The 12,068-nt window shown below is 39.3% G+C and overlaps 1 protein-coding gene across 1 annotated transcript; it reads right to left on the bottom strand.

Moving 5' to 3' along the window:
* Positions 1-1,074: 1,074 nt before the first annotated feature.
* LOC106087741 (serine protease grass) lies at positions 1,075-11,332 on the bottom strand. Its single transcript, XM_059363443.1, has 7 exons — positions 11,257-11,332; positions 11,031-11,191; positions 2,701-2,854; positions 2,243-2,447; positions 1,721-1,911; positions 1,559-1,657; positions 1,075-1,498 (listed from the first exon to the last, which is right to left on the bottom strand). The coding sequence occupies exons 1-7, from the start codon at positions 11,309-11,311 to the stop codon at positions 1,182-1,184; spliced, it is 1,182 nt and encodes a 393-aa protein (XP_059219426.1). The 5' UTR covers positions 11,312-11,332; the 3' UTR covers positions 1,075-1,181.
* Between the last annotated feature and the right edge of the window lie 736 nt (positions 11,333-12,068).

A 12,068-nucleotide genomic window follows, 5' to 3' on the forward strand; every position in this document is an offset into this window, starting at 1 on the left:
AGCGCCATATAGATCGATCTCTCGATTTAGGGTTGTGGGCCCATAGAAGGCGCATTTATTGTCCGATGTCGTCGAAATTTGGGACAGTGAGTTCAGTTAAGGCCCTCGACATACTTCTGAAATATGGCACAGATCGGTCCAGATTTGGATATAGCTGCCATATAGACCGATCTCTCGATTTTAAATTTTAGGGCCATAAAAGACGCATTTATTATCCGATGTCTCCGAAATTTGTGACAGTGAGTAGAGTTAGGACCTTCGACATTCTTCTTCAATTTGGCTCAGATCGGTCCAGATTTGGATATAGCTGTCATATAGACCGATATCTCGATTTAAGGTTTTGGGGCCAAAAAAGGCGCATTTATAATCCGATTTCATCGAAATTTGGGACAGTGAGTTGTGTTAGGCTCTTCGAGTTTTTTCTGCAACTTGGCCCAAAGCGGTGCAGATTTAAATTTAGCTGCCATATAGTCTTGGTTACATAAAAGGCACATTTATAATCCGATTTCACTGAAATTTGACACTGTGACTTATGTTTGGCTTTTCGACATCCGTGTCGTATATGGTTCAGATCGGTTTATTGAACAATGATTTGGACTTCCTAGTATTTGGTTCAAATCGGAACGTATATCGATATAGCTGCTATGGGGCATAAGGTATGCATTTTTCACCGAATTTTGACGAAAGGTAGTTTACATATATACCCTAGGTGGTGGCTATCCAAAGTTCGGCCCGGCCGAACTTAACGCCTTTTTACTTGTTGGTTTTGAAATTTCTTCAAAATTCAAATTTTATCACCTGTCACGAAAACGGAACGTAAAATTTTGTTTTTTTTTCTGAACTCTACTTTCCGTTTACGGTCGAAAGACATTCGGTAATCGTTATCTACATTTACGGTATGTTTACGAGAACATAACTAGGCCTTGATTACGATTATGCTAGAAAATGTCAAATAACGAAAATGTCAGATTGCAACACTTGTTGTTGTCTGGGCCAGAAAGGTATATAGCAGCCCTCGTATAATACCCTTTCTACAGTAATTGTGTATAGTAAAAATATTAAAAACATAGAATATTTAGGAGATACATTTTAAAACTTAAATTGATCTCTTTATAGTTTTAAACCTTTTTTATTTTAAGTCCTTTTGCACATTAGGTGACATTATTAATTTACAATACAATCTACAGCACTATTTTATGTGTTATCCAGGGCATGTAATTGAGAACATTAGTATAAATCCCAGGAAGAGCTTTACACAAATCACAGACAGTTCCACCAGCAACAATAATGCCATATTGAATGAATCGCTTGACTTTTTTGTATTTGCTAAAACGCATCAAAGGACCTCCACTATCGCCTCGACAATTATCGCGACCCGTCACCAGATCTCCGGCACATAAATGCATCCTTTGGCTAATGGAAATAGCAAAACGATCTTCGCACTTAGATAAAGGCAAATGATCAACATGGGCTTTAAGCAAAACATTTGATTGAACTCCTATGGAAGAAGAAATATCGAATTTTAGACAATTTTCGGGACTCTGGCATAATACTTTACCTTTTTCGGTAACACCAAAACCCGCTAAAAAGTATCCATCATCATTATTAGGTTTTATAGCATCTGGTGTTATGGGTAGGCATACCGGCTTTATATGTTCTTTAAATATGAAAGTTATGAATTCAATTCATATGCCTTTTTTTGGCTGTAATTTTTGCCTACTTTTAAACTCAACCTTCCTGTCCAATTTTATTAAGGCTATATCATTTGTAAACCTCCTATAGCTATAGTTGTGTTGGAAAATTTCACCAATGCCATAGTCTTCAACAGGAGGATTACAATCAAGTATAGGCCCTTTCAACACACAGTCTTCATCTGTGTTAAGGTCATGTTCCCCCAGGCGAACACCGATTCTTGGGAATGAAACATAAAAAAGAAAAATTAATTTAAACATTAAAAAAATATAATAAAAATCCCCAAAAAATCCTAATAAAATCGAATTTTAGAAACATATTTAGGTTTTATCAAAGCTAAGTTTAAACCCAAGGTAAACACATCCCCTCCCCAGTACTTAGGTTAGGTAAGAGTGGCAGTCCTTTACAGACTCTCTTAGACAATTTTAAGTCCATTGTGATACCACAGTAGCGACAAACCAAGGCTTCTGGCGGGAATCGAACCCACGACCCCTGCACTGGTAATCCAAGCACACTACCATCTTGGCTACCGGGGCTCCCCAATACTTACAATCCATATCTTTCATTGACACAATGAGCAGCGGTCAAAACGAATTGATTCGTTATCAATGAGCCTCCGCATTTGAATTGATCTCCTGGTGAGTCATAACGCAATAAGGCCATCCAAGGATATTCATCAATACCTGTTTCGGTACCCCCAGCGACACGATCAACGGGAAGTTCACCACACCTTGAGCTATTTAGGATTTCGAAGCCTTAAATTAGATATGTTATCCAAATTAATGATTTATTTATTTATCATGTAAATCATGATGATATTGGGTTGCCCAAAAAGTATTTGCGGATTTTTCATATAGTCGGCGTTGACAAATTTTTTCACAGCTTGTGACTTTGTAATTGCATTCTTTCTTCTGTCAGTTATCAGCTGTTACAAAAGTATATTTGATTAAAACTCATTCTAACTTTTATTAAAATCCGCAATTACTTTCTGGGCAACCATATTTTCACCTGAAAAATTTAATTGACTCATAAAGTCTGCATTTGGGTCCAGCTCCATATTCGATTCATTTGTTTGTATAGATACTGATGGCATTTCAGGTGGTTCATTTATCTGATTATCAATTGTGGTCTCTTGGGATGGGACGATGCAACAAAGCCTCAACTGAAAAGATTATTTTCAGATAAGAGTCTTGTAGGCTTTTTGCGGCTCAAAGATAGCAGTGATGAATAGTAAAAACGAATTTAGTTAGGCCAAAATATATACCCACCACGAATATATATCCAATCTAAAATTCGATGAAAAATTTATCATACTTGAACCCTAGCTGTGTTTTTCAGGGGACTATATACTAAATATGTACATTCTGAACCGAGTAGTAAATGCGCCTTTAAGGTGTCCAAAACCTAACAACTGGAGATCGGTTCAAATATGATCCGATCTGCACCATGATCGGTAAAAGGGTTGATCACAACTCCATAGCCCAAATTTCAGCGATATCGGTTGAAATATACGCTTTTTATACCCACCACCGTAGGATGGGGGTATATTCAGTTTGTCATTACGTTTGCAACACATCGAAATATCCATTTCCGACCTTATAATTTATATTCTTGATCGTCGTAAAAATCCAAGACGGTCCAGACATGTCCCTCCGTCTGTCTGTTGAAATCACGCTATAGTTTTTAAAAATAAAGATACTGAGCTGAAACTTGGCATAAATTCCTTTTTTGTCCATAGGCATGTTAAGTTCGAAGATGGGCTATAGCGAACTATATCTTGATATAGCCCCCATATATTGTAGACCGATACGCATATTTAAGGTCTTAGGCTTATAAGAGCCCCATTTATTATCCGATTTTGCTGACATTTGAGACAGGGAGTTGTGTTAGGCTCTTTAAAATCTTTCTGCAATTTGGCCCAGATCGGTTCAGTTTTGGATATAGCTGTCATATAGACCGTTCTCTCACTATAAAGTCTTGACCCCATAAAAGGCGCATTTATAATCCGATTTAGCTGAAATTTGTCACACTGACCTTTGCTAGGCTTTTCGACATCCGTGTCGTATATGGTTCCGATCGGTCTATATTTGGATAAAGCTACCAAAAAGATCAATATTTTGTTCTAAATAATTGTGCAATGACTTGTACTTATTAGACCACTCAATGTCCGTGCCTAATTTGGTCCAAATCGGACCATATTTCGATTTGGACCAAATTAGGGAGCATAAATTGTGCATTTTCACCGAAAGGTGGTTTACGTATATATCCGAGGTGGTGGGTATCCAAAGTTCGGCCCGGGAGAACTTAACACATTTTTACTTGTTGGGTCTCACTTAATCTAATAGGAAGATCGGTCTATAGGGACCAAACTTGACCATATAGATCTCGAGGTCTACATATATGGACCATACAGATCTCGAGGGGCCGAACAAAACCCACTGCCCCAAACTTCAGCGAAATCGGGTATTATGCACCTTTTATGGGCCCAAGACCTTTAATCAGGATCAAAATATTGGCCGATATAGACCATACTTGGCACGGAATTGTGGTGGGCTAACTTGACTCAATATGCCACATTATAGCGACTCACTTAGACGTTTTCGTCCATTGTCATATCACAGAAGCAGGAGAAAGAAGTTGGCTTCTAATACCTACCGTTGAGCCATCCAGATCAGACCCTTTACCGTCAGATCGTTCTATATGGCAACTATATTTAAATATGGTCCGATCAGAACCATATTTGGGTTCGATGCCAAGAGGGTTAAATCAACATAGTGTTTCAAATTTGAGCGAGAGAGACCGTCTATCGGTACATCGGCCGTCTATCGGTAAATCGGCCACGAGATAACATCCAGTAATGGGTTGAAGCTGATAGATTTCGCCGCCGCAAAAAGCATGGTAGTTTATAGAACCAAATTTCAAAATATTCACAAAGCCACATGGCTGTCACCCGATCAAAATACGAGAAACAAATTGATCACGCTGTTATAGATGGAAGGCATTCATCCAGCGTGTTAGATGTACTATCGATCATTACCATGTTGCAGCAAAGGCTTGCACCCGGTTGAACATGGCAAGGAAAGTACGATCTGACACTGCACGGAAGCTGGACATTGAAAAGCTACAAACAAAACAGATGGCAGCGGCATACTCGACTCGACTGACCCAACGGCTTGATAAAAGCCCTCCTTGTTCCGATGATATAATGGCGCAGTGGTAAACTATAGCCCACTCCATGGAAAATGCCGCGAAATTCGTAATTGGGTATCGGAAGCCTCCTCCAAGAAACCCATGGTACGACCAAGAGTGTCGAGATGCTATTGAAGCTAAGAAAGTGGCATATAGAGCAACCCTGCCATCAGTAGCAACGCGCCGGATGAAGGAGAGGTATCGGGAGAAAACGAGAGAGAGGAGAAATGTCAATTTCGCAGATAGAAAAAGGAACTGAAAAGACAGGAAAAGGAGTCAGAATGAAGTCCGGATATTCGAACAAAGAATTAAACATCAAACCGATGGCTTTGGTGCAGGCACATCCTACTGCAGAGACAACAAGTAAAAGCGTGCTAAGTTCGGCCGGGCCAAATCTTATATACCCTCCACCATGGATCGCATTTGTCGAGTTCTTTTCCCAACATCTCTTCTTAGGCAAAAAAGGATATAAGAAAAGAGTTGCTCTGCTATTAAAACGATATCAAGATATGGTCCGGTTCGGACCACAATTAAATTATATGTTGGAGACCTGTGTAAAATTTCCGCCAATTCGTATAAGAATTGCGCCCATTGGGGCTCACGAAGTAAAATAGAGAGAACGATTTATATGGGATCTGTATCGGGCTATAGACCGATTCAGACCATAATAAACACGTTTGTTGATGGTCATGAGAGGATCCCTCGTACAAAATTTCAGGGATATCGGATAATAATTGCGACCTCTAGGGGTCAAGAAGTCAAGATCCCAGATCGGTGTATATGGCAGCTATATCAGGTTATGGACCGATTTAAACCATACTTGGCACAGTTGTTGGGTATCATAACAAAACACGTCGTGCGAAATTCCATTTCAATCGGATAGGAATTGCGCCCTCTAGAGGCTCAAGAAGTCAAGACCCAAGATCGGTTTATATGGCAGCTATATCAGGTTATGGACCGATTTCAACCATACTTGACACAGTTTTTGGATATAATAACAAAACACGTCGTGCAAAATTTCATTTCCATATCATGGACCGATATGGCCCATTTACAATACCAATCGAACTACACTAATAAGAAGTATTTGTGCAAAATTTCAAGCGGCCAGTTTTACTCCTTCGGAAGTTAGCGTGCTTTCGACAGACAGACGGACGGACGGACAGACGGACGGACATGGCTAGATCGACATAAAATGTCGCGACGATCAAGAATATATATACTTTATGGGGTCTCAGACGAATATTTCGAGTAGTTACAAACAGAATGACGAAATTAGTATACCCCCCCATCTTATGGTGGAGGGTATAAAAAAGGATATCTGGTAACTGGCACAGATAACATGCTGAGGATATGGAAAGAAGATTTTACCCAACTGCTAGTGTCCGATGTTGGCGGCGAAGAGGATACCGCAGAACCAATCAATGATGATGGTATAGAATGTTTACCTCCTAGTCAGAATGAGGTCCGAGTAGCAGTGATCCAACTAAAGAACAACAAGGCAGCAGGAGCCGACGGGTAACCCGCTGATCTATTTAAGACCAGAGGCGACGCGCTAATGCATCAGCTTATCTGCGCAATCTGGCTAATAGAAAGCATACCCGATGATTGGAATCTCAGCATACTATGTCCCATACACAAGAAAGGAGACAAGACGGAATGTGCCAACTGCAGAGAAATAAGTCTCCTCCCCATCGCATACAAGATACTCTCGAGCGTACTGTGTGAAATATTAAAACCTAAAGTCCATGAGATAATTGAGCCCTATCAATGCGGCTTTCGACCTGGTAAATCCACCCTAGACCAGATATTCACACTGCGCCAAATCCTGGAAAAGACCCGAGAAGGACAAATCAACACCTACCATCGCTTTGTTGACTACAAAGCTGCCCTCGATACTCCTTTACGTTCAAAGGTATTTCAAGCAAGCCATGTCTGAGTTTGGTATCCCTGCAAAATTAATCAGATTCTAAGTCGTATATTGGTATATTTATCAATGGGTCTATCTCTCTTCCTTCTTGGTGTTACAAACAAATGCACCCAGTTGTAATACCCTGTACCACAGTAGTGGTGTAGGGTATAAAAAACTAATCAAATACGCAAAAATTCCATAATCCCCATACTCTCTGAGCAGTAGTCAATTAAAAATATTTTACATTAACAATTTATGTTCCCATTTTCATTTCGCTTAATCCACACATATCTTTTGTTATGTTTTATTTATTTTGCCTTACAGGCAACCAGTTACGTTATTGAATTATGTACGTATTTACATTTTATCATCAATTTCCTAAGCAAAAATAAAACAAGTAAAAGCGTGCTAAGTTCGGCCGGGCCGAATCTTTTATACCCTCCACTATGGATCGCATATGTCGAGTTCTTTTCCCGGCATCTCTTCTTAGGCAAAAAAAGGATATAAGAAAAGATTTGCTCTGCTATTAGAGCGATATCAAGATATGGTCCGGTTTGGACCACAATTAAATTATATGTTGGAGACCTGTGTAAAATGTCAGCCAATTCGAATAAGAATTGCGCCCTTTGTGGGCTCAAGAAGTAAAATAGAGAGATCGATTTATATGGGAGCTATATCAGGCTATAAACCGATTCAGACCATAATAAACACGTATGTTAATGGTCACGAGAGAATCCGTCGTACAAAATTTCAAGCAAATCGGATAATAATTGCGACCTCTAGCGGCTCAAGAAATCAAGATCGGTTTATATGGCAGCTATATCAGTTTATAAACCGATTTGAACCATATTTGGCACAGTTGTTGGATATCATAACAAAATACTACGTGCCAAAATTCATTCAAATTGGATAAGAATTGCGCCCTCTAGAGGCTCAAGAAGTCAAGACCCACGATCGGTTTATATGACAGCTATATAAGGTTATGGACCGATTTGAACCATACTTGGCACAGTTGTTGGATATCGTAACAAAACACGTCGTGCAAAATTTCATTCCAATCGGATAAGAATTGCGCACTCTAGAGGCTCAAGAAGTCAAGACCCAAGATCGGTTTATATGGCAGCTATATCAGGTTATGGACCGATTTGAAACATACTTGGCACAGTTGTTGGATATCATAACAAAACACGTCGTGCAAAATTTCATCCCAATCGGATAAGAATTGCGCACTCTAGAGGCTCAAGAAGTCAAGACCCCACATCGGTGTATATGGCAGCTATATCAGGTTATTGACCGATTTAAACCATACTTGGCACAGTTGTTGGATATAATAGTAAAACACGTCGTGCCAAATTTCATTCCAATCGGATAAGAATTGCGCACTCTAGAGGCTCAAGAAATCAAGACCCAAGATCGGTTTATATGGCAGCTATATCAGGTTATAGACCGATTTGAACCATACTTGGCACAGTTGTTGGATATCATAACAAAACACGTCGTGCAAAATTTCATCCCAATCGGATAAGAATTGCGCACTCTACAGGCTCAAGAAGTCAAGACCCAAGATCGGTTTATATGGCAGCTATATCAAAACATGGACCGATATGGCCCATTTACAATACCAACCGACATAAACTAATAAGAAGTATTCGTGCAAAATTTCAAGCGGCTAGCTTTACTCCTTCGGAAGTTAGCGTGCTTTCAACAGACAGACGGACGGACGGACGGACATGGCTAGATCGACATAAAATTTCACGACGATCAAGAATATATATACTTTATGGGTTCTCAGACGAATATTTCGAGTAGTTACAATCAGAATGACGAAATTAGTATATCCCCCATCTTATGGTGGAGGGTATAAAAAGAATATATGAACATCACAATTAATCAAATGTGTTGAAAAGAAATAGACTGGCTAATGTAAAAACTGGTTATGGAAACACAATACAAAATTTTTCTATAAATAACCCTCTCAAGAACAAAATGCGTTTTCATTTCTGTTTTTAAAAAATAATCATTGATTTTAATAACCACCACCATAGGATGGGGGTATACTAATCTAGTCATTCCGTTTGTAACACCTCCAAATATTGATCTCGGATATATATTCTTGATCGTTTCCACATTCTGAACTAGCCATGTCCGTCCGTCCGTCCGTCTGTGGAAATCACGATAGCGGTCGAACGCGTAGAGCTAGCCGCTTGAAATTATGCACAGACACTTTATATTGATGTAGGTCTTTGGGGATTGCAAATGGTTCATATGGGTTCAGATTTGGATATAGCTCCCATATAAACCGATCTCCCGATTTGACTTCTTGAGCCCATGGAAGCCAAAATGTTTGTCGAATTTGGCTGAAATTTTGCACTTAGTGTTCCGTTATGACTTCCAGCAACTGTGCCAAGTACGGTCCAAATCGATCAAGAACCTGATATAGCTCCCATATAAACCGATCTCCCGATTTGACTTCTTGAGCCCTTAAAAGCCGCAATTGTTATCCGATTTGGCTGAAATTTTGCACATAGTGTTCTGTTATGACTTCCAACAACTGTGCCAAGTACGGTCCAAATCGGTCTATAGCTCCCATACAAAACCTATCTCCCGATTTCACTTCTTGAGCCCATGAAAGCCACAATTTCCATCCGATTTGGCTGAAATTTTGCACATAGTGTTCTGTTATGACTTCCAACGTCTGTGCAAAGTACGGTTCAAATCGGTCATGAACATAATATAGCTCCTATATAAACCGATCACCCGATTTGACTTCTTGAGCCCTTACCAGCCGCGATTTTTAACCGATTCGTCTGAAAGTTTGCCTATATTATTCTGTTATGACTCTCAACAACTGCGTTAAGTACGGTTCAATTCGGTCTATAACTAGATATAGCTCCCATATTATAGAAGAATCCATGGTGGTGGGTTCCCAAAATTCGGGCCGGCCGAACTTAGCACGCTTTTATTTGTTTTATTTAGAAACTGGATTTTATTATACCCTCCACCATAGGATGGGGGTATACTAATTTCGTCATTCTGTTTGTAACACCTCAAAGTAAGCGTCTGAGACCCCATAAAGTATATATAGTCCTGATCGTCATGTCATTTTAGGTCGATCTAGCCATATCCGACCGCCCGCCCTTCCGTTTGTCTGTCGAAAGCACGCTAACTTTCGAAGGAGTAAAGCTAGCCGCTTGAAATTTGCACTTTTTATAAGTGTAGCTCGGTTGGGATTGTAAATTGGCTATATCTGTCTATGTTTTCATATAGCTGCCATATAAACCGATCTTGGGCCTTGATTTCTTGAGCCTCTAGAGGGTGCAATTCTCGTCCGATTTGACTGAAATTTTGCACGTGGTGTTTTGGTATCACTTCCAACAACTGTGCTAAGTATGCTTGAAGTCGGTTAATAACCTGGTATAGCTGCCATATAAACCGATCTGGGGTCTTGACTTCTAGAGCCTCTAGAGTGCGCAATTCTTATCCGATTGGAATGAAATTTCGCACGACGTGTTTTGTCATGATATCCAACAACTGTGCCAAGAATGGTTCAAATCGGTCTATAACCTGATATAGCTGTCTTATAAACCGATCTTGGGTCTTGACTTCTTGGGCCTCTAGAGGGCGCAATTCTTATCCGATTTGAATGAATTTTGGCACGACGTGTTTTGTTATGATATCCAACAACTGTGCCAAGTATGGTTCAAATCGATTTATAACGTGATATAGCTGTCATATATACCGATCTGGGATCTTGACTTCTTGAGCCTATAGAGGTCGCAATTATTATCCGATTTGCCTGAAATTTTGTACGACGGATTCTCTCATGACCATCAACATACGTGTTTATTATGGTATGAATCGGTCTAAGCCCGATACAGCTCCGTATAAATCGATCTCTCTATTTTACTTCTTGAGCCCCCAAAGGGCGCAATTCTTATTCGAATTGGATGACATTTTACACAGGTATCCAACATATAATTTAATTGTGGTCCAAACCGGACCATATCTTGATATCGCTCTAATAGCAGAGCAAATCTTTTCTTATATCCTGTTTTGCCTAAGAAGAGATACCGCGCAAAGAACTCGACAAATGCGATCCATGGTGGAGGGTATATAAGATTTGGCCCGGCCGAACTTAGCACGCTTTTACTTGTTTTTTATTATCAATGGACACCTTTCGATTTATTCCCAATCCTCCCTAAAGGTATACTTTTACTTTTTCTCTAAGATTACTTACCTGTTCATTGTCTGCAGAACATTTTGATTTGCGCAAATATAGAGTCTCATTTGGCGGTAGTGATTGATCAAAGTATTGATAACTCAAATCGATAACATAGCGACACTTTAAATAAGGAATACATAATCCAACCTCCCCCTTGGGTGTAATACAATAATTTTCTAAAAACATATTTTTTTTTTACCCAATTGTCATTAATTAATTTGTTTACGTTATAAAAACTTACGCGCTTTAATCGCGGACATTAGTCCAAAGAAGATAAAAAATTGAAGAGCGTTCATTGTGTTCTACTCTTATGAGACGACTAACTGAAATATTTGTTGCGATCGGGGTTTTAAAAAAAGAATCTATAGAATTAACGCTCTTGGCATATTTGCGGTTTGAGTGTGGATATATTTGCATAGTGTTTCCAGATAGTTTGATTATTATTCCATATTGGGGATTCCAGTTTGATTGGTGGTTGTATGAAGGTACAACTTAGTAAGTCTGCTTTTGATTTTGCTTTTTCATATACATAGACTTTGTTAATACCCTCCACAACAGAATGAGGGATGTACTAATTTCGTAACACATCGAAATATTGTTCTAAGACCCAACAATGTATATATATTCTGGATCGTCTTGACACTCTAAGTCGATTTAGCCCCGTCTGTCGAAAGCAAGCTAACTTTGCACGAATACTTCCTATTAGTGTGAGTAGGTTAGGATTGTAAATGGGCTATATCGGTCCATGTGTTTATATAGCTGTCGATCATTGATCTTGAGCCTCTAGAGGGATCAATTCTCATCCAATTTGGCTTAAATTTTGCATCAGGTATTATTTTGACTGCCAACAACTGTGACAAGTATGCTTTAAATCGGTTCATAACCTTATATAGCTCCCATATAAACCGATTTCGGATCTTGACATCTTGAGCCTCTAGAGGGATCAATTCTCATCCGATTTGGCCGAAAATTTTGCACCAAGTATTTTTTTACTTCCAAAAACTTTGTGTTTTAAATCGGATCATGATATATCTCGGATCTTGACATCTTGAG

The sequence above is a fragment of the Stomoxys calcitrans genome, chromosome 2, assembly GCF_963082655.1.
Source record: "Stomoxys calcitrans chromosome 2, idStoCalc2.1, whole genome shotgun sequence".
Taxonomy (NCBI): Eukaryota; Metazoa; Arthropoda; class Insecta; order Diptera; family Muscidae; genus Stomoxys; species Stomoxys calcitrans.

What these genes read in the sequence shown, in the direction of transcription:
- LOC106087741 (XM_059363443.1), bottom strand. Translation starts at nt 11,311, where the DNA reads ATGAACGCTCTTCAATTTTTTATCTTCTTTGGACTAATGTCCGCGATT. An exon ending in AATGTCCGCGATTAAAGCGC is followed by an intron (nt 11,192 to 11,256) that starts GTAAGTTTTTAT and finishes ATATGTTTTTAG; the next exon opens with AAAATTATTGTATTACACCC. An exon ending in CAGGAAGGTTGAGTTTAAAA is followed by an intron (nt 1,658 to 1,720) that starts GTAGGCAAAAAT and finishes TCATATTTAAAG; the next exon opens with AACATATAAAGCCGGTATGC.